The sequence below is a fragment of the Acanthaster planci genome, linkage group LG01 (genome assembly GCF_054643075.1).
Source record: "Acanthaster planci isolate LZ-2023a linkage group LG01, COTS_SCS, whole genome shotgun sequence".
In the NCBI taxonomy this organism is placed as follows: Eukaryota; Metazoa; Echinodermata; class Asteroidea; order Valvatida; family Acanthasteridae; genus Acanthaster; species Acanthaster planci.
Window position 1 is genome coordinate 22,023,906 of NC_141777.1, and position 23,556 is coordinate 22,047,461.

Genomic DNA, 23,556 nt, shown 5'->3' on the forward strand with positions numbered 1-23,556 from the left:
TTGAAAGGTGACGACCACGTTTTAATTTTTCAAGTGCGGTATACATTTAAGTATTAACAATAGACAGAGCTATAGGCACGAACACCAAGCGTACTGATTTCCAATATCATTTTCTTCCCTGCACTGAATATAATTGTCTTGGTCCAAAAATGGAACAAAACCAAAGGCTCCTTTTCAATTGCAAAATATCAATGCATAGATTATATCATTAAGTTTAAAATTTCATTATCAAAAAGGCAAGATTTACTTTTCGCCAAGTGAAGTGTATTCGTGACATTTACAAAAGCTAAATTTGACTTGAAATCCAAGTTCTTAATTAACACAGACTCAGTCGATCCTAAAAACGTACAGTGTTCCCCATCTCAGTACGGAAAAGGGCTTGTTGAAAAAATCCTTACGAGTTAAAAGTTCGAAGATGATGCCAGTGTTACAGGGTTTCCCTTTGGAGGACATGCATTAATCAAATTTATTATGTTGCCTTTGTGAATTCCTTTGTATTGATTTCTAATAGATCAAAAAAACAATTTACTTCAAATTGTGAGGTAATTTTCTGGTGATGGTGATTGGGAAGTAACCTAAAATTACCCCTGACAGAAAAAAAGACCCCCCCCAAAACAAAACAACAACAACAACAACAAAACTAACACAAAACAAAACGTTGAGGCAGTTATATTTATATCGTCAATTCACAAGACACCCAATGATCACTTTTCCCAATGTATTTATGGACAGCTTTTGAATGGCAACTTCCCCCTACAACTCTGATAAGACATATGGCAGTAAAAATATTTACAAAGACACACAATGACGCACAGATATCACATTCCCTTTGCAATGTCATAACCGGTGACAGTTCTGGACGGATTTTCTTCTCACATTTAAAAACAGACAAGCCACGTGAACAAGCACGTGAATCATGAGGCATCTGACAGTAGGAGAGGAAACAAATGAGCATCACCTCTCATCACAAAAATGACAAAAAGTCACAGCAATTAAGAAAGTGAGTTGTCCGAGATGAACATTCACAGAACTTACTTCACATTTCACGGGGAAAAATACAGGATGCGTGATCTAAACAAAGCAGTTTATTTCACAAGAGGCACCCTCCTGATTGTAAAGTATCCTCAGCAACCGATTTTAAGACAGCTCAAATGAACTCCACAATTCGGGATAACAAAAATCAGCACATTAGCTATGTTACAACTTTGGTTTACCGCTATAACAAGCCAAACGTATCCAAATGAAATACTGTACTTTGGAAGCTTCTATTTAAACCCCCCCAACATGAACATAAGGTCAGCCCTGAATACCACTCTGGGCTAAATAGGTATCTTTTCAAATTTATCACTGAATTATCATGAAATGATTTTAAACATGTACAATACTGGACTTTTAGGAATACAGTTACTGGTAAGGTTGACCCAAAAGCATGTTAACAAATTTTACCAAGAAATGAAAAAGAAACAACCTTAACAAAATTAAAAACAACAGTGGTAAACCACAGAGCGAATGAACTGACCTCCCTGAACAAATGTTTGAACTCTTTCTCGAATATCTACATGTTCTATTTCAGCCTTTATTGATAAAATGACAAATTCCCACTTGAATGATTAAAAACGATCAATGTGAAAAAAAGAAAAGTCTCAATCGCAGCTTTAAGCAAGCAATTTAATAACAAAGGCAAACCAGACTGCGTTCAAGACTAACAAGCGTAATAAATATTCTTATTAAAGAAGCAGAAACACACATGGCCAGTCACATGAAGTTACATCATAATAACACACAGCGAAGTAATACAGCGGTAACATTACACTGGTTCTCCTACATCCTATAAATCACTGGCACTCTCGGTGAAGTCTCAACAGAATGCAGAAACATTTTCAGGGTGCTTTGCTAATGCAGGTTCACCTCTTTAGGCCACACAGGACAAATCAATTATTTGTTCACAGCATTTGTTAGGATTTTCTGAGGTAAGGTGCAGCCACAACTGTTCAGAGAAAAATCTGGCCATTAAACATTGAGTAAACAAAAGCATATCAGGTACAAAAATACTGATTAATTCCTTTCCAGGAAGATAAACATGCAGTTTAAGAATTCAAGATTGTCGTTGACAACTGCTTGTAGTTCACATGCCCTCATTTTAACACTCCGGTAGGATCCCAAAATTAGACTCAATAGTGTTCAAATATCACTAGCTAGTCTGTTGACGGTCACAGTAAGATGAGCCGTCATGTGCAGTGTCTCCCATTTGGTTTGGACAAGTAAAGTTGAATGGTGGAGAACTGTCCAGTGCCAGAACTTGTACATGTAAGAGTGCTTTCACCCTTTGCTGTGCACGAATCGGTATCGTGCATAGCGTGCAGAACAAATTTCATTGGAATGTGCACAAGCCCCCAGTGTGTTGAGGTACAGGGTGTGCTCAGCGGCAATGATAATCACATGTCTGACATCTCTGTCTCTGCTGAGGATATTCCTGTGCAGAGGGTCCTCATGTCCAGAAATTACAACCAGGGTTGATGATCCAAGTGAGAACAAAGTCACTCAACTGTAAAGCCATGTTTAAATTTCATCCAGTTTGTCACCAAGAAAGCATAAAGATTTGGAATATGATCAGAAAAAAAATCACATCTCAAGGGTTTTGTGTTAATTGTATGGCTAAGTGATAAAATAAGGGCATATGAAATAATCTCTGGTAAAGTGTCCTACTCTTCTGATTGGTAGCGATGACCGAGTCTGGTGAGGGGAGGCCGATGGCTTACCCCTCCTGCTCAGCCTCACGGCTGCTGCCTCCTGCCTGCTCTGTCATCTTCTCCAGCTCCTCAATGTGGGAGACAATCTCCTGGTGTTCCTCCAGAAGCCTCTGTAGCTCGGCATGCTTCTTCTCCGAAGCCTCCTGGTGAGTATGGGGAGGGGAGAAAGAGAGGGTGAACTCTAACTATCAACGAGCTGTTTGTGCTTTCTACTCATATACTGCTAGTCATACAACCACGTATACAAGCACATACACTGGCACGATAGGCGTACAACGATGTTTCTTTCGCTTAGTACCACTCATTTTGTCCATTTTCTCCTAACTACTAGCATATGCAGCCCCAATCATCAACAAAATAGCTGACCATTAACAAATTACATCAGAGTATCTTTTGGCTTCAAGAGAAAATATTGTCACTGAATTAAGGCATTTTGGGCAAAAGCCACCAATTTGTTTAATTTTTTTGGGTGGAATGACGTTGCACCCCGTGTCTTCCATGAATGTGTGCGTCTTAACGTCTTGCAGACCGTCTGCGTTACAAACAACCATATGGAAACCAGGCTTTAGACGGCCGCATCAGACTGCAAATGGCCCAGCCCCTTGCAAAAAAGGGCCCATTTTAGGCTCGGTCACCAGTGAACCACTACTCCCACGAATGCTTTTTTTCTGGCTAGCAATCGGTCAATTGTAACTAAGGGCATAGGCAACCCAATTATACTCATTTGCAGGAACGTTTGTGACGGAACTTCAACCAGGCTTTTTTTCCCCAAGCCCTTGTCTGGAATGTATGAAGCAACTGAAGTGCTGGAAAATGTACCCGGAGGAGGCTGCTGGAGATGATTACTACATCTGGCAGTGAACAATTTGTCCATTGCACCACGAAGTGACATATCGTAGATAGTTGCCGCACCACGCACTGACATACATGTATCGTGTGCACAAAGTCTATGGATTGTACTTCACTTTGTGGTGCACCAAAACTATCCTAAACATCACTTCTTGGTGAAACCAACGAATTTAAGCCACTTTGATGTCATAGGTATCCATGGTAGCCATGAGCTAGTGGCTGCAAGCCACTTCCCACAGATGCATATTACTCCTAGCCACAGCCAACTGATCCAGTCAGGGACTCACCTGCCACTCGTGAATCAGCTGCTCAGAGTCCTCGTTGGATGTCCCAGCTTGGCTATCACCTGTTTGGAGGCCGCAGCAATGGCAAGGGGGGGGGCGAGGCGTGAAGGGAGAAACAGAGGAACGAGAGATGTCAAACACCAAGCTATTTTGTGCAATGGGATACGAGGACGAGTTTGCTGGGCTGAATCTGGAATGTGCTCACACCTTTTGGCTCCAGGGGGTCCAAAAGTGCTCTGGAGGGTCTAAAAGCTTACTTGGCAGCCCTTGGATTTCTCCCTCACCAAGCAATCTTTTGGCAAAGAGCCGTGTTGCAGATCGCTTTATTTAAACTCTGGATTGCGAGCTTGCATGGCAATGAACATTCGGGCCTGCAGTGTACCTGTAGGTTGTTAGCTAAGCAGCAAGGTTGCTATAAGACTCGAGCTGAAGACTGCACAAAAATGTGTAGGAATGGAGAAGCACGGTTGTTGGATAGAAGGTAATGTAAAGGAACACCCATGTGACTCTCTCAAGAACACCGGAAGTTTAGGTACAAAAGGGCACCCTGTTGACCTCAGGAGACTGGAGATCTTGCAAATATTTTTCATTTTGAATACATGTATAAGACAAGCCTTTTCATTATTATCACACTTTGGTAGATGACAGTCTTTACAAGAAATGATGTGTGCCCATCAACAGCATGAAATGCATAAATAAAGTCACATATTTCACAGTGCTTCAAACCAGTCTGCAAAGCTGTTTGGCTTGACCATTAGGCACATCATTACAAAACAGGGATCAGGTTGCATGCATCATAATAAGGAATATGAAATTTGTTGCAATTCGCAGTCTAAAAGTGCCACAGTTTAGATTTTGGAATATATCAATACCTACATGTACACATTTTTCTTCAAGAAATAAGTAATTTAAAGTGACATTGCCAGCTTTTGCTTTGAGAGGGCTTACATGTATATTTGTTGAGATGATATACTGGACTGTTGTGGGCAATACCCTAGTTAAATACACGATCATTTAAAAGGCCCATTTGAAGTTGTGGTACACTATGACATGGGCAATGCCCTAGTTAAATACAGGTACATGATCATTTAAAAGGCCCATTTGAAGTTGTGGTACCGGTACATGTACACTATGATATGGGTCCCTCAAGCAGTCAAGCAGTACATATACATGTGTACATGTACGTAAAAACAGCACAGTAACATCACACCCACCTTCATATTCCGTTTCCACTGTCTCCTCTAGATCAACCACATGACTCTCCCCACTGTCATTCTCAACTGATACCACAATGGTAACGGAAGACAGGGACAACCTGCCCCTCTGGGTGTCCCCCTGGGTATCCCCTGGGGCATCCCCCTGGGTAAGGGTGCTGCTCCGGCTGGACCCCTCCTCGCTCCTGGCGCTGAAAGGGTCAGGCCTTGGCTCGTCAAGGTCGCTAGCAGACTCACTAGCTGACCCGTGGCCGTTGGTCAGGCCCGTGGGAATGCTGTGGGAGTTGTTTTTGTTGCTGGCGGTCGATGGGTCAAACTTACGGGTGCTGGCAGGGCTGGCTGGTGGTGCCACAGTTGGCTGCGCCTCGGAGCTGACGGGATGCCGGGGGTTTTGGGGTGAGGAGTTTTTGCGTCCTTGCGTTTGTTAAAACATGGAAAATAAATTCGTCACATGTAAGTATGGCAGACTTTGTGCATGCCAATTTTCAACTGTAGTATAATATATGTGACCCTTTGCCACAAACAGGTTAATGCATGTAATTCTAGCTTTTTGAATTTTGAATTCTCACGTAATTAACACAGAAAGCCTGCAAAGCTCGTAAAGGGTGATGTTTCATCAGACTCTGAGAGATCTGTAATGCTTCTGTGGTCCAATTTCACCAATAACAGCTTTGTAGCTGAAAGCTATTTTCTGGGAAGCTCAGCCTTTCCCATAATAGGTTTGAAAACGTGTGACGAGTCAGGGTTAGATTAATTCACATGGAAGTGCTGATGGTAAGTGTTGGGTACACTTCTTGCTATCTCTCCACAGAATCAAAGAGGGCATTATTTCACAGCATTAGTACAGCCTCTAAAGAAAAATGATGCAACTTTGTGTTTAAAAATAATGTTTCCTTGAGGTACGGGTCTGCCATGAAATTCACCATTCATGTACTGGTATTTTTGGCACAGCAACACTGGGGCCAACATTTCAACTGTACTTCAACATAACAGACTTCTAACTCTTCTAAAGTACAGACTCAGACTCACCATCACTGAGACTCGATGAACTGCCCATCTTGTGAAGGTCCGTGGCAGAGACTGCAGGGGTACCGCTCGGTACTCTGAAGCCGTCCTGTGGGCAGGAATAGAGTATTTGTTGTTTTTTTTGCCATCATTGCTCTGTCAAAGTCTCGTGAAGATACTGACGCTCTTGAAACAAAACAAGAATAATTTTATAAAAATACATCAAGTTTTGCTTTGGGGAAGTATGCTCTAGACTAGGTACTGGCTCCAGTGGTAAGGGGATTACATGTAGCAGCAACTACTAGCATGAATTTCATTGGCAGGAATGAGCTCTGAGGTTCCTCATTTTCTTGATGTCTGATTGGCAAATAATTCCAAATCCGGCATGTGCGGTAATGAGTTCTGCCTGTTCGACTTATAAAAGCAAGCAAATCCAACTCATTCCCTGAGGCAAGTGGCATTTCGGCCTTACAAGAATGGTTACAATGGTTGGTGTCATTCACATTATTCTACAGTTAGACATGTATTCATCTTATCAATTAATTAGGGTAAAAGGACACTCTTTGCCATGCCATGTTATTTGCTACGAAATGGATACAAATGTACTTGCATCACTGAAAACCCAAACAATTGTACTTAAACCTATGAGTTTTACACTCAGTGCAACAAAACTAGGGAATGATTTGTTAGACACGAATAGCCTGCCTTATGCGCATAGTGGTCCTCTGAGTCCATGAACTTGGCGTTACTGTTTAGGCTAGGTGGAGGGATTCCTTCGATGCCTGGGGGTGGGTCCGAGGGAAGACTGGCTGTCCGCCGGCTCAATGCAGACTGACTGATTGTCCCGACCCCTGGGGCAGCTAGAACCCTCTCTGTGCTTCGGCTGGAAGCTATAGGATGGGAAAAATTTTAAAAAAAGAAAATAAAATTAGGAGGGAAATTCCCAATGATAGCAACTGCAATGAAATGGAACAGCTAAAAACGAGTAATTTGTGTTGAAAACGGAAACCATCATGTACTACTTCCATGTGATCTATGATTATAAATGGGATGTACATGTACATGTACAGTATGTGAGGCATGCGTACCCCTTAAAATGCCTGAGGCACAAAGCACAGTAAAGGGGGTCGGTATAGTTAACTTCACGTTAGCAGTGTCTCGGTGATGGTCTTTGCATTGTTTGCATGTCTTTAGAATTACCATTCTTCATGTGTATCAGTATGGAGGCCATAACTGGATTGAGACTAGAGAGCGAGTCAGTTTAAAAACAAAAATCAATGCTCGGTCTAAAAACAAAAATAAATTAGTGTCCATTTTAAACGTCAAAAAGTAAGGTAACTGTTTCGTCCATGTTTGACTGCAACAGAAATTACTAACTTTGTAAGAATGTAAAGTGCTCTGCTATTTCAACCAAACTGCAGCCTGCATGCTTATTCACAGCAGAAAATGTTTTTGGACATTGAAACTTTTACAGATACTTATACTAACTAGGGAAGCACTGCTTATATGATTGCCCTCCTTACTGTGTTTTATATCCTGTAACAAACTTGTATGCATACACTAAAGGACAGTAATAGCGCCCAGGCAGTTTACGGAATATACTCAGTGCAGTATTTTGACGAGTGAGTGTGGTGAATTTGCATTCATCAAACAAATGTGTACAGAGGTGTGTTCTCTCAGATACAACAGCAAAGCCACCCAAACCCCTCAGTCTTCTGGAAGCTTGATCTACACGTGTCCTCCCAAAACAATGGCCTTGACCTTTAACCCTTTGAACCTCAAACCATAAGCAACCAGCTGGCTGCACTCGTTCACCAGTGGCAACTATGCAAAAAAAATTTTTTCTTTGGTTTTTGTCCTTGCCCATCTGAACTTTGACTCTTGGCCCCCCCCCCAATTAAAGTTCTTTGGTCGAAGAAAAACTGCTCTTCCCAGTTCCATGAATAAAGTCTCCAAAACATTTCTCATGAATGGCTCAACTTGGCCAGGGACCATTTTCAAAACCAATAACAATCTTCATTTCATGGATGCCCAAAGTTTTGATCGGAACGGCTGGGCTAAAAACACTGACTTGTGTGTATTGGAAAGACACTTCACATCAAATTCTGTGCATTGGTGCTTGGAGATTCTGTCTTACCTGCCCCCTTTCGGTCAGATACAGAGACGGACAAAAAGCCGACTTTTGGTCGAAAGAAAAAAAGGAAGCTTTGATATGTTTCAGCCAAAAAACAAATAGAAGAGAGAAAACAGTAGTTCCACTATAAAAGCAGTCCTTTAGTCTAATTTATTAAAGCATGTTTAAGGATATTCAGAAAAGAAAAAGATCTCTTCTGAAAAGCTTATGAGGAGAATCTTAAGTTAAATCACATCTCTTGCAAACAGCCTCTTGATCAAAATCAGGACAACCCACAACAAAATTCCAGCAAACAAATTCTACTTTAATATTGCACTATGCATTTTTCAAATTAAACAAATCGCTGCAACATAACCCTATGGCTATTGTTAAAAAATCTGTCTAGCTGGTACAAAAATCATTTCAGCACAGGGCCTTTTTAAAAAAACATCCTTAATACTAACCCCCGAGAGTGTGTGCAAAACTTGTCTCGTATGAAGGGATTTTGGACTATTCGGGTTAATTTCCTTTTATACTTGTCAGGCAAGTGAATCATGTCAAAAACATCTTTCCCTCTCCCCCCTCCAGGAGCATGAGAAAATCCACTTGATACTGGAGACTTTGAGGCGGTTGGGGTGAATGTCTTCTTGTACTTACCAGGCAAGCGGGTCAGCCTGACTTTACTGCCGCCGTCATCGGTGGTGTTGGGCAAGCCTTTGCTGCTGTAGTAGTAAGGGGCAGGCACAGGGGGCTTAGCTGCCCCTGTGCCTTTTGACTTGTGCCTCAGGTCACTGTACTGCACCACGGAGTGGGGACTCCGCGGATTTCGAAAACTCCTGGTCAATAAACCAAAAACCTTGTTAGAGACACTGACAGCAGACGTGAACTTGAACTTCTTGAAAAGGAAAAACCAGAGAAAATCACAAGAGTTTAAGTTTTTCCTGGATAATAAAAACATTCTTTTAACATTCATGTACAAAATGAAACTGAAGGTTGATAACCTGGTCAGAAAATCTCATAAATTGTGCTATTTTTCACTTTTTACTGCACTGCCCCATTCATGGAAGTAATTAATAGCTGGGTGTGGAAAAAAAAAAGGAGGAAGTTTTTGCTGAAGATAGAGCATATTTAAATCTCGAAATCAACCATCTCAATCTGTAAGTTTAACCTTTTCTGGAACACTAAATTTAACAAAGAATAACACTGTTTTTTCATTAACAGTGCCTGAACCAGTCTCACTGACATGGACAATCATGAAACACGAACCAATCAAGAACGAAAAATGCCTGGCTATGGCCTCAAGGAAATTCAGTCTCCCTTGATGAGAACTCAATTACACAATTGAGAGACCTATTAGGTTTTACACACAGAGAGAAGAACAACCAGGAATGGACCAAGAAGGTCGTGGGAATAACACTTGGGGAAATTAACAGAGGCTGTATCGATTGCACAGAGTAAGTACTAGTAAGGGGAAGAAATTGACACTCAGAAGATAAATGCCTCAGTAACATATAGGTAACCCCCCCCCAAAAAAAAGGCAGACATACATATCATAGGTGAGCTACTGTAAACTGAAACATTTTCAAGCAGTAAATTGATTGAGCCTATTTGGACTGACAAACTGAAATGAGTACAGCACGGTTCCAATGGTAACCCTTCTTCAAGCAGAGCTACTTTATTCTTCATACCCAAATGAGAAAAAAAAAACAAGAAGCAAGAAAGGAGTCCCTAGTCAGAGTAGTTTATCACCGACAATCAGCAGATCCTTTACTGATTAAGATTGAGATGGGTTCATACTCTACCTGATTGTCAGTGGTGTTGCCACTGTCTTTGTTCTAATGCCTGTCGTTGCCCCCGCTGCTTTCCTGGCAGGAAGGAGACTCTGCAAACTTGACAGATTGCCCTGGGTAAAACAAAATAAGTACATGAAGTGCACCCGAGGAAGAACAAGCTGCACTCATTCCACAAGACAGTCATTCTTTTATGGCTTGGTTTAGTAACAATCATGAGGACACTGGTGCTGTGAGGGGTTGCCAAGACTCGACTTCAGCCGTGACAGGTAAATGACTCGACTGGAGTCACTGCAAGCAAATGACTTGACTCGAGTCAAGTGCCGGATCAGAAAACTTGACTTGAGCTAACTACTTGGCCCGACTCAACTTTTTCTCCCAATGACTCAACTTGAGTTGGTGTTACAATGACTCGATTCAAGCCACTACGTTACAATTAATGCTTGTTACAAGTCTGGCTGTTACAAGTCTGGCTGTGCATCACCTCTTGTTTTTGAACAATTTTGAGGAAATGCAAGAGCTCAAATCCAAGAAATGCATGCATTCCTACCTTGCAAATTTTACTGTAGCATTCCTCCAGCCCCACCATTCTCCTGTTGGTGTTCTGGATGTCCTCGACAATGGACGGTGGAATGCTGGACTCTCGGCCTGTGCTGACCGAGCGCAAGCTCAGTTCCTCCAGCCCCAGGTCTTCAAGGTGGGTCACACCGCTGTTGGCTGCGGCTACAAAATTCCTGGCCGACTTCCTGTGTATTAAATTGCATTATGTAGTTAATGTGACCTAACCTTACGAAATGAGTCAAAAGCAAGCACAGCCGCACAGGGACTTTAAATTAAAGGCTTCCAACAGAATCTTGTTGGATGTAAATCTACATGTACATATAGATGAGCCCTCAGTATCTATATCAGCATAATGTCCTTTTGCATGCGTTGATGTCAAGATCATAAGGCACCATCATTTGAGGCCTAAAACTGGCTCATGTGTAGGACTGAATATCAACCAGCGCCTCAACATCTCAATCGCAGATGGCTACTATATTATGTTATAGGCTTTTTCAAATGGGCTCAGGTTTTCATTAGTAACCTTTCATGCCAGGGGTAGTAAGATATTCATTTCTTATATCTTTAGGTCTAGATTTATTTAGATCTTTCCAATTCTGATTGACAACTCAGAGAAAATATACATGAAGCATGCTATGTTTCACCAAATGTGGTGGCAGTATCTTCAGAGGCCCAAAAATTTGGATTTTGGTGATTTTTTTGTATACAGATTGGGGTGGAACTGGACTAGGGGCTCTGTCAAACAGCACTCCTCTGAAATTTGAGGGGGAAAAAATTCAAAAATTCAAAAATTTCTAAAAAGTTTGAATGGTGTGTAAAAAACAAGCACATCTACACATAAATGAAGCTTACAGGGTTCCTGCACTAAATGTACAAAACAATTAAATTCTATGACTTTTCTGTGACTTGAGTTATTTTTACAAAATTCCATGACTTTTCCAGGCCTGGAAAACGAAAACAAATTTCCATAACTTTTCCAGGCTGCGAGAACCCTGAGTTTAGTGCAAATATCAACCCCAAGCTACATGTACAATCAACAAGATTAAGGGGAACGTCTTCAGAAGGATATCATTTATAAATAATGTGTTAAACAAAGTCCAGAGCAAATCCACTGCCCTTTTCCCATACCTTAGAACTGGCGCCTGGTCATTGTTTGGCGTCAGTGACTGAGAGTCATCTTGCTTGACTTTGGGTTTGGCTTTCTGCATCACATACAAACGTTGAAAATGTAACGTACAAGGTTAAGTCATATGCCCCTGAACTCAAAAAGGGGGGGGCGAGGTGGACAAAAGCTATAATTACATGTATGTCTTTACAGCACACATACAAGGAGCAGAGGTTGAAAAAAGAAGGTTTTCAGGAAATCTGATTGTGATTAAGCCTAATTATGTGCAAGCTGCCGACTTCATTTGAAATGTACAGCCTGAAATCCTGTAACTACAGTAGCATCTACGTGTACATGCACATCCCTCCTAATGATTGGACATTCAACAATGATGTAGTATACTTTAGTGCATGCAAAGAAACATTTTAGTTGAAATACTCTCACTCAGATTCTGGAACCGCCACTTTCCAAACACATCACAACACTCATCTTTTTAATCTTTTGTCTCATTGTCAGGAGTGATTTGTTACTGTCCCAATGCCTTTGAATGTAGTTTTGTTTAATTAACTTCAGATGTATTTTCTAATCAATGAGAACAAATTGGTTCATTAATTCTATCTGCTAAAGGTGCAACTGGACAGCTGGGGTTAATTTGTGGCTACCTTTCAAAGTTTAATGGAGACAATTTTTTTTCCAAAATGTCAAGCGTGAAATATTTCTGGGCACCACTGGCATTCTCTGAAATTGTCAACATGTCTTCGATAGCATTCCTTCTCCTACCAAGCAAAAAAATGACCTGGGCAATAAGACACATTTAACAAATGGAAATGCCACTCCCTATCCCCTGTCAAATGAGAGGAGAAGGTGCAAATAGGGGCTACATGTACGCCCCCCTCAAAGTGGTATTTTTAACCGTTAAGTATGAGAGAAACTCAATTGTTTGGGACCATTTCATTAACTCCCCCCCCTTCCCAGGCCGTAACAGGCTGTAAGAAGTATTTTAAAAATTTATTGGACCCCCCTGAAAAAAAATACAAGTGATCTTCCATCTCCCCCCTGGAAATTTGCTTATGGATCCCCCTTCTGAACAAAAACGCTGGATGGAAACCTGAGGTGACTTACCCTCACTGGCTGGGGATGGAATCCTCGTGGCTCCTCCCTAACCCGGAGCGCCTCCACTCGCTGCTGCTGCTTGGGGCGGAGGATGGGAAGGCGGAGGATCATGGGAGGAGCATAAGGCAGGGCCATGGGGGCGGGACAGGGGTGTTTGTAGAGGTAGAGGAGGGGAGTGGAGAGACAATCGGGATCGTCAGTCAACTGCACCGGCCTGATGCTAACCTGCGGTAAACCCTGCCTGTCGCCCTGCTCTAAGCCTGCCTGGCCTGGTTCTGTGTAAGCCTGTCGTTGTTTAATAATCACAGGACTACACTAAATACAGACAACCCCTCCACACCTATACTTGGAAGAAACATCAGCTGGGGCAACACTTCATGAAGATGAACGTCTGACTTAAATGAGCACACAGACTATGCACAGACACACCTCCACTTATATTTACCCTGCACTGGCCATCTACATGTGTATGTGCAGCTGCATAACAACATCGCCAGTAATGACGCACACACATGTACTTTTTCATTCGTCAACAAATTTGCACCCACAGCAAATCTAATATAGTTGGCCTTCTTTACTGGCTAATCAGGAGTCAAATATCCTCAGGCATAAACTCCCACACACACTGGACACTACACAGGGGATGTTCATGTACCTGTATGTGTATGTATGATTTGCATCTAAATACATGTACATCAAACTGAAGCACTAGCATTGCCAGAAGGACCCTGAACAAAAGGAAGACCTCCAACAGCATATCTGACAGTATCTCAATAGGATACCTGACTTCTACACATACTGCACCCTGTGGATGCTGTCCTTTAACTTTACGTCAATACTGTCCCCTCATTCAACTACAAATAATGTCAAACTGAAGCACTGGCATTGCCTTAAGGAATCTGAACAACAGAAATCCTCTGACCCAAAGAATTTGAAGGTCCCCCTCTAATCACACAGGTACAGTGTCCTAGACAAAATCTAATCAATGCAAGACCTCCTCTGAGTATGGAACACCAAAGAGGCAAGAACTTGGAGGCATCACATCGATCGTTCTTCAACATCGATCGATCGTTCCCCTACATCAATCGATCGTTCCCCTACATCGATCAATCATTCTTTTACATCGATCGATCGTTCTTTTACATCGATCGATCGTTTCCCTACATCGATCGATCGATCTCGTTTGATCGATGAAGAAAGACCAATGAAGCTACATCGATCGACGTTACGTAACCTCTTCCAGCACCAAATAACACATGTACCCAGTAACCATAGCCCACCAGCACACAAGGCCATCGGTGTTCAGTACCCATAAGTCTGGTCCCGAGTCAATTGAGTTGTCAGATGGGTATTTATATCTAGTTTCCTTGTCATGAAACCACTAAGAATATTTTCTGTTTTGCCCTGGATGGGATGCTAGTTCATTATGGGTTGTTCCCTAGCCACTATGGGCACCCATTTTACTCCTAATGACTCGAATTTTATTTTCCACACTAATAGCATTCCGGCAGAACTATTCTGTCAGAATGCTACTCAAAAGTCAACCCTCAAGAAGCTCAGTACCAAAAGAAATTTTACTATAATTATATAGTTTTTTAGGAATCCCACGTACATCAAAATCATACATGCATAGTGAAATTTCTTAAACAAATAATGGGAACTGGTGTATTAAGTTTGATAATATTATTGTAGATAATCTAAATTCTTACCAACATGTAGGGAAAAAAGAAGCATAGGCTTTTGGCTTTCCCTATTTACACAAACGATGGTTCAGACTGGACAAGAAACATAAGACAGGAGACATGAGACAACACAGCTTGATACACTGGGAGGATAGACAACAGTTAAAAACAGATGTGCTACATGTTCAGACCAGACCTTTAAAGAGTGGAAGTGGATTGGGATGAATAAATGATCTGATTTTCATTATTCAAACTAATAAGGTAGGTTTGGAAATAATAAGTGCTACATCTGCTTCGGTAACAGGAGTGAAAAATGAAGAAGGTGCACATCTTTCATCAAGAAAGTGTTCAAATGAACTGCTTGATTGGGGAAGTTTACTTGCTATTTTCTTCCCAATGTTAATGAAATAATCATTGAAAGCGTTAGCAATATCAATGTAAAAATCAATTTTAGCATCATTTTGCGTATAATAGGACGGATTTTGTTTAACATTCGTTTTACCGAGTAACGAATTAATAAGCTACCATGCATGTACCTTTAACATTATGTCTGTCTTCATTGTTCACCTAAGTAATTTTTCTTTGCCATTCTTATAACACATTTTAATTTGTTTTTAAACTTTATGTGGGCAGATTTATTATGAACTGTAGGATTCTGAAGATATTTTTATGCAGATTTTTGCTGATTGAGTTATGGTTATAGATTCCTTCCGTTCTCCAAGGTGGTTTTGACTTCAAGACTTTGGAGCTCACACTGTGGAAAATTTTTGTCATACACGATGTAAGAAAATCTCAAAGGCCTCATTGACATTATCTGGCAGAAGTTCATCTTAATCTTAGTTAATGCTTACAGACTACCAAAGAAATGTTCACGTTTTCCTCTTTATTTCATTTGTAATAATACCAGGTTACAAAACTTCTGAAGTTTCTTAGTATGTCCATTTTAATCCTCTCTTACTCATCAGTCAAACGATGATGTCCAGAGATTGTATCGCAGTTGTAGTTCAAATGCTCTGAATTATTAAATCCTATGTTTTCTCTAAACTTCCGGGCGATAGTCTTTAGTCTCATCGGTGTTAGCTTGGGTATCAGGGGATCAGGAATGAAAATAGGAACGGGTCGTATTGAAACAAGTTGACAAATTAGATCAAGATATTTTAAATTCAAAGGGGAATAGTGTGCTCATCAGTGTTATGGAAGTGCATACATGTAGCTAAGCTAGATGAATGACAGAATAGTTCCACTGGTTCAGCCGGTTCTGCCGGTTTCGCCAGCATGTTATCAGAGTGGAAAATAAAATTCGTATCCACCTGGAGTAAATATGTTTTCCCACAGTTGCTAAGGAACGACCCATAGCAACTGGCATCCTATCCAGGGGAAATAGAAATGATATTCTTGTCCTGGTTTAAAGCTGACATAAACAACCACCTGACAACTCAATTTATTGGCTAAGACCAGACCGATGCGTAATGAACACAGGTGGTCTTGAGAGCTGGTTTAATTTCCTTTGGCACTGAGCTTCATGAGGGTTGATTTTTGAGTAGCATTCTGACAGAATAGTTCTGCCGAAATGCTATTAGTGTGGAAAATAATATTTGAGTCATTAGGAGTAAGAATTGGTGCCCATAGTGGCTAGGGAGCGACCCACAATGAACTGGCATCCTATCCAGGGAAAAATAGAAAATATTCTCAGCGGTTTCATGACAAGGAAACTAGATATAAACACGCAACTCAATTGGCTGGGGACCAGACTTACGGGTAATGAACAGGGATGGCCTTGTGTGCTGGTGGGCTATGCTTACAGGTTATTGGGTGCTTGAAGAGACTACATGTACGTAACGTTGGCATCGATGTAGCTTCATTGGTCTTTCTTCATCGATCTTTCTTCATCGCTCTTTCTTCATCGATCAAAAAAGATCGATCGATCGATGTAGGGGAACGATCGATCAATGTAGGGAACGATCGATCGATGTAGAATAGCGATTGATGGATGCAGGGCAACGATCGATCGATGTAGGGGAACGATTGATCGATGTTGAAGAACGATCAATGTGTTGCCTCCAAGTTCTTGCCTCTTTTGGCGTTCCATATCTGAGATATAACTGAGCATCTGAGGCTCAAGCCTGCAAAGCACATGTAGGCCTACTGTATACATGCGCAGCTTGTCATTCTTTCTGAGATGATCAGGTGTATGCTTTTCTTGTTTTTGATGCTGTTGGAACAGTAACTGCTACATTTCATCACATGACTTAAATCCAAATTACTGACTTATTTTGTACCCACAAATATTATCAAAGATATAGAAGAGAGAGAAAAAGTTCAAGTGCTATTGGTCATTTAATTACTACTAATGAAAATACTCTAGTCCCAAGTATACGTATACATATCTCCATCTGTTTTCCTTCCTCCATGATTGATACAATCTAACTGTGATTTTTTATAGTTCTCCTGGAACAATACTGCAACTTCACAGTGAATGGCCTGAAGCAAAGGCATATGTGAAATTATGATCCTTCTGTAAAGTTCCAACTCAAATAAGAATGTGCAAAATGGGTACCATAGTTTTCAGACTCACCCGTCTCCTTTTGTCAGTGGGTGTGCGTGGCCTGAATAATGTTCCCCGTGGCCTGGCCAAAGGGGGGACAGTGTGGTACATACGTGGGGAATTTGGAGGTACATCCTATCAATCAAAATACATCAAATGTAACACAAATTACAAAGATAAATAAAAGCTGCAAACTGTCAAACAAATGAAGTGAACTATAAATTCAATAACTAATTTAAATGAAGTACATGTACATGTACCAACTACATGTATACAGTAACAACTCTGAAGGAAAATAGTCCTCGTGTTTCACCATCAGGAAGTTTTTCAAGTCCTTTACTTACATGTACATTCAATAATTTAACGTTGCAATAGAACAAGCATAGTTAGCAAAATTATAAATTTTACTTACCCGTACAGTGTACGTTCAATAATTTTTAACCATGCAATAGAATAAGCAATCTTATGTGCATACTGTTGCACATGTCTGCTCTGGCTGGGTGTAAATTGCAAATAAGATCCCACAGTGACTTGTGAAGAAAAGAGTGTTCCATATGCCTTACTCACAATAAGGTGTAAAGTTAACTGAAGCATTCCCTCACCATGTGTGTTCACATTTTGCCCCAACATATTGACATTAGCTTTACACTGTGGTACATGTACACGTAAGTCAAGTACCACAGGGATTTCAGTACAGTTGCCCTGATGATGTTTACTCACATGCCAAATGCTGTAGCTTGTGCTTACATGTACACATGGTACTTATTGTACAAAGTTTTATGTGATAACTGGTACATGTGTATTATATTACCTATGTAGGGTACATGAGACCATTGAGGACATTTTTTAATCCTCCACTGCGTAACTGAAGGCATCTTGCCAGAGTTCAAATTTTCTTAAAAGACACTTACATGTACATGCAGGCAGAGTGTACTGTTTGTTTTTACTGAATTTGTATTTATTAATACAAATGAAATTGTTGCTAAATGAACTCTATTAGAAAATGACCAATTTCATATATTTCAAACTGTTTTTCCAAACAAATGGATGTAGTGCAGTGTGACACATGGACATGTGCATGTGTTACAAATTATAGGGTCAGTGAACTCCCACACAAAATGTTTTGGTGGATTACCTTCAGTGAACAGGCCTTAGTGTTCTGAAAATGCACAAAATTTCACCGATGTCCAGATATGTCCAAATCCCCAATGCAACACTCTTAACTTGGCACCAGTAAAAAAAAAGGTACTTGAACGTGTCTTCATATTCGACTATGAATGTATGAACATTTTTACTACTACTGACTAAATAAATGAAAAGGGCAAAATAAAAAAATGACTTACGCTGCCCAAATAAATCCCTGTCTTGTTCCTGGGCATGGCCCGGTGTGGCCTGGCTGGCAGACTGTTATAGGTTAGCATGATGTGGGAGTCGGCTGGTGGCAAGTCGGCACTCAGCTGAACACTCTTCATCTTGGGCGCTGTCCGGCCAGAAGTGTTGTTCATAGGCCTCTGATCAGTATGCAGTGTCAGGCATCTCTCAAGACTGAGTGTGCTTTCAAACCTTAGTGTGCAGGCCTAAACGAGGCATTGATGATCTCCTAATGGAACATAGCCATAACTACTGGGGTCACGCTCCTGGAACTCTGCTATTTCACATCCATGGTCAGCTCCCTCACTGTCCCTGGTTAATGATGTAATTTACCCCCTTTGTACACGACGTCACCCGACACTTAAATGGATTGCCAACAAGGATTGCTTCCTTCAGGAGGAGAGTGCTGGCTGGCGCATCCTGTCAGAGCATCGTCTCTTCCCGTTTCTGAGAGAAAACAGAGAAAAAAAAAGGGTGAGAAGCGCAGCAAAACCAATTACGCCGGTTGAAATACAGCGGGACTTCTAAAGGGCAAACAGGAAACAGGTACTCCTCAGAGAATTTCAATGAGTACTGCCAGTGTCCACAGGAAACATGCAATTTATCAAGTGTCTTTTTTTCCCCCCTGAGATCCGTTTTGACTCAACACTTTGTTTTACTCCGTTTCTAAATTCATCGTTGCTGGGCAACGGGTGAGGCCAAGCAAACGAAGTGCAGGACGGGAATACCTAAATGGATAAATGCATCTATAGAGGCCCATTTTCCCAACACTCTCACAAAAGTTGTCCTAAAATGAACTCTTGATGCCAGCCACTTCCATGTGTAAGACTCAAGGACTTGAAATCAACACCAACAATATACATGATGTACACTGTAGGACAGCTCCATAGTGAATAACACTGTAATACTGACACCAGTAACTCATGCACAGTGAGTTTCAAAGTCCATTCGAAATTCTATACATGTACATGTACTCTACAAGCACTCACAATCTATTTCAATCTAAACTATGCACTGCCTTTTGTGACATTACACAACAACTTGTACCAAAATTTGTAAAGAGACCAACTCTGAAAATGAACAGCAGAAATCACCCCCCCCCGCTATAACTTAGCTTCCGTTGATATTTGAAACTCTGGACCAATTCTTCTGGTGTACAGGCATGCACTATACATGTGTGATATGAACGTGTAGAGTTTAAGTGTTCAATCGTCAGAGGTTTTTCAGGCACTATCTAAGCGTGGGCCAAAGTTCAATAAGGCTGTTTACATTTATGGTGCGAATAGGAAAATACAAACAGATTGTTGGCTTTGTTTTGCTCTGAATGCATGCCATCAGTCCCTTTGTTCAAGTTTTCAATTATGCTAATACATCACTTGACCCCTACTTTTATGGACCCCCAGATGTAACAATACACGGACAGCATTTTAAACTACAGAATAGATTGAGATTTCTTAAATTAAACTATGTACATGTTTGTGTGTGTTTAAGAATTGGATTGGAAAGGGGATGGAGAAGGAACTTCATTTTATAAAAGCGGAGAGACTTTATATTTTACTTTATAATAATAATTAATATTAATTTATTCATTTATAAAGCGCAAATTTCAAATAAATACGTTCAAATGCGCTGTACAATGAAGACATTAAGCGGGGAACAATGAATACATTTAAACATGGTTGAGCTGATGGCATACAAGGGTGCCTGGGGCAGCCGCCGAATGACTCACATTCACCAACATCAGTAAAGGGAGACAGTAAGAAGCAGTTTTAGAGGTGGGAGGAAAACCCCTGAGGAATATTCTGGGTAAAACACATGGAGTCAGGTAGGGATTGAAAACCCAATCCACATGTGGACTGGGCCGGGAATCGAACCCAGGACCACAGAGGTGGAAGGCGAGGAAACAACTACATGTACCTTGCCAACCTGACTCCCTCTAAGTCTTTTATTTTTTAAGCAATGACAATGAAGTACACATAGGAAGTACGTGTATTTTACAATGACATGCTTATTTTAAATGACTCAAGGTCTGTAAACTGAGTACATGTATGTCTATGATGAGCCAGAAATTGTCTCAAATAATGAAACCGAAACTCAGTTTCTAACAAGATGGAATATTTGTTAATGAACCTGAAAATCTGTCAAAACTATGTAGATGGCCCTGTTGTTGAAGCTACAGGTACATTTATTATGTACAGAAAAGCAATGCTCAGTTTCAATGGGGAAACAAGGCCCTAGTCTGCAAATTTATCTTCTTTCAAAAACAGAATGCAATGGTCTGTAGACAGCACCTGTGTTTGTAACAAAACAAATGGCAGGCATATAAATAAAATGGACATATTCTTTAAATGATTCATTAGTTATTAAGAGGGCATTATTGACTGAGATGTACACGTACATCTCACACTGTATGTATATTGTAGGCCTACTGGCCCCAACTTGAATGTTACAGAATTCGAAAGAAATGTCAATGATGATAGGCCCCTATCTTTACTGAGTTTAAAAATGTGACATCCTTCCAATTCCACACAACTTGGGGAATTAAATACATCATTATCATTTTTGGGGGGAGGGGTCTTATTAAAATGGCATGAATGGACAATTAAGCATGCTTACGCAACAAAGGTTATTGAAATCATCAAACTGATGGTCAGATATTGACCAACAATGTAGCCAGCGGAAATTTGGTCTCTCCAAACAGAACTTGGAATTTGTAATTTTGTGAACTGGGCAATGTTATGGTCATACATAGAAGTATACATTGTAGTTACAGTGTTTTGTCAATTTTGTCCCATACATCATCAGTCTGGATAGGATTTCCAGCAAACATACACTTTGACCTGAAGGAGTGAAGCACTGCCGAAGCACAAAGTAGGCCTACAGGTACCAAAAAATTTTGCCTTTTCACTTGTTCTAGAGTTTGTTGACATGAACGGCAGACCGCAGCATTACATCCAAACTCCTTTGCCAATGTTTGCCGAGTTCAACAAAGTAGACCTACTTGAGCAGGGGCATGACTTTGACCTACGGCAGCAATGGCTATAGTCAAAATGGTATGTGACCTATGTACATGTACAAATGCTGGGCATTGTTACGATGGTAGGCACAATGAGCGTTTTCCACATTTGATGTGCGTATGCTCAGATAATTTAACAGAGAGGAACAAATTCACGACAACAACATTGTGTAACATTTGGCGAATGGATACTCGCAACTGTCACTGTTGTAGACAATTTCCCCTCTAGCTTTTTTCATCGTGCAGGGGAGCTAAAATCAACATGGCGATGGAACGGGAAATTGGCATATTGATCAACTGCTTCATAATTGGTCGATCTTGCAGCATGATCTGTTGGCATCTCTGCCATCAGCCAACATGGCTAATCACCTTGCCTTCCAATTACAGCTGTGGGTGACTGTGTTAGGGAAGTCATGTCTGCGATTTGTAACAAAATACAGATTGATGTACATGTAGGCTTAGGTACAGCAATGGCAGCAGGACAGGCCAACCAACCAGTGTGGCATCATGAATCCATGATGACACTGACGCATATCAACCATGAAGGAATGATAAAACAGTAGGCTTACTGTCACACTGAATTTGGTCCATATTTAAATTTTCGGCCTAGTACTTATGTCTTCTATAATGACTTGATATATCGTACATAGGCGTACATGTACACATGACGTATGGAACTGTACATTGTCATAACTGTCTGACTGTCATTAGTGAGTGTAGGCTACAGAAGTTTAAAACTTCAACTAGGCCTACATGTACATCATGTAATGCAAAGACTGGCGTCCAACCTGAGCTAGGCTATGTAGGCCTCATGTTAGGCATACATGAGGTTATAAAATGTACTGCTAAGTGCTAGGCCTAGGCGTTACTTGAAGTTGTTGTAGCCTTCGTCATCTTAGACTGACTTTATCTAGCCTAGTACTAGTAGTAAATGCATGGAGGAATAAAAAATTCCTCCATGATAAATGATAGACTTTTCTTTGCGCAGCAGTTAAAAAATGTTAACTGCGCGGCCCTATCCCATGTATCCAGATTCAACAATAACTACATATGATATAGGCCTAGGCCTGATCATTCTGATTGATAGTGGCTCAACGTATCATCAACTAGGGCCTATGCACGTTTACATAGTTTAATGCACCCTCGCAGGCACAGGCCACTGACGCCAAACTGACCTAACAATATCTAAAACCCTAGAAAAATCGAAATTCCTGTTTGTCTCATAATAAAAGCGAACATAAAAACTACAGCAGTAGCTCTGACTTCGCGGAACTGGTTTATTTAATACTTACTAAAACTTCTCTCTGCGATCAAACTCCAACTTTGGTGACTAGACTGAACGTGCATCTCAAGTGAACACGAGAGCAATCTACATGGCGACTAGCGATATGTGACGTCATAGCAACAAGAACGACCAAACTACTTCATAACACTTGTGCTGATTGGAGAAACCGTATCATGTGATAGTTTGGCAAAGAATTACTTTTGTCGTCTGCTCGCCGTGAAAGTTGACCTTTTCCCAGTAGGCCTGCTGTTGGGCTTGCAGTTTTGTTCCGCCACGAATTTGTAGGCCAACGATGACAAAGAATGTTGGTTGGTTGAAACGAAAAAGTAGACCTGAGCAGTGTCGTCCAAGGAAACTGCATAACTTTTTTTATGTAGACGCTAGTTACCATGCACCAGGCACATTATGTGGCACATGCGTCAAGTCAGGTTTCCCTCCCCTCAAAGCTTGATATTTCGAAGATAGACAATTTCACCACAGAGTAGGAAATAGCTTACACTAAGCAGTTCACGTACAGGCCTCATATAATGGGCTTACAGAATATTCCCTCAGCAATACTTAGCGCGAGTTCGTTTTCAACAGGTGTATACGATCTTGGCGTTGTCTAATAAAATCTACAAGTGGAGAAGAAAGCTGTGTTGTAAGCCTATGATACAAAGGGGCGGGCAATATGCCACTCAGTAATCAACAAAATGGGGGCATCTGTTTTCATATGCAATTTAACGATAGTTTTAAGGGGATAGAAGTAAAGCAATGAGAAAAAAGTTTGCTCTGAGGTTCCGTTCCGACTAGCAACCAGTTCTGAGAGAAAAAAGATTATTTATGAAGTCATAGCATGCGACTCTGGCTGAAATTGACCGTGCTGGACCAAAA

The 23,556-nt window shown here is 40.9% G+C and overlaps 1 protein-coding gene and 1 pseudogene across 5 annotated transcripts in view; one reads left to right on the top strand and one right to left on the bottom strand.

The window, feature by feature from the left end:
• On the bottom strand, window positions 1–22,787 carry LOC110988504 (uncharacterized). Of its 4 annotated transcripts, none has more exons than XM_022252077.2 (13): window positions 22,691–22,787; window positions 18,355–18,829; window positions 17,042–17,146; window positions 12,794–12,859; window positions 11,695–11,768; window positions 10,556–10,751; window positions 10,018–10,118; window positions 8,873–9,051; window positions 6,808–6,992; window positions 6,127–6,211; window positions 5,098–5,511; window positions 3,887–3,945; window positions 1–2,893 (listed from the first exon to the last, which is right to left on the bottom strand). In XM_022252077.2, exons 2-13 carry the CDS (start codon window positions 18,514–18,516, stop codon window positions 2,756–2,758), a joined length of 1,764 nt encoding a protein of 587 aa, XP_022107769.2. In that variant the 5' UTR covers window positions 18,517–18,829; window positions 22,691–22,787; the 3' UTR covers window positions 1–2,755. The 4 variants fall into 4 exon arrangements, with proteins under 4 accessions (XP_022107769.2, XP_022107767.2, XP_022107768.2 ...); XM_022252075.2 differs by having other exon boundaries at window positions 12,794–13,069; XM_022252076.2 differs by lacking the exon at window positions 22,691–22,787 and adding an exon at window positions 19,111–19,275 and having other exon boundaries at window positions 12,794–13,069.
• The window catches only part of LOC110988506 (uncharacterized), a 15,928-nt pseudogene continuing 13,650 nt past the window's right edge, over window positions 21,279–23,556 (top strand). The window contains exon 1 of the transcript XR_015423355.1: window positions 21,279–21,435. The product of XR_015423355.1 is annotated as an uncharacterized LOC110988506 (transcript). The remainder of the gene's footprint in view (window positions 21,436–23,556) is intronic.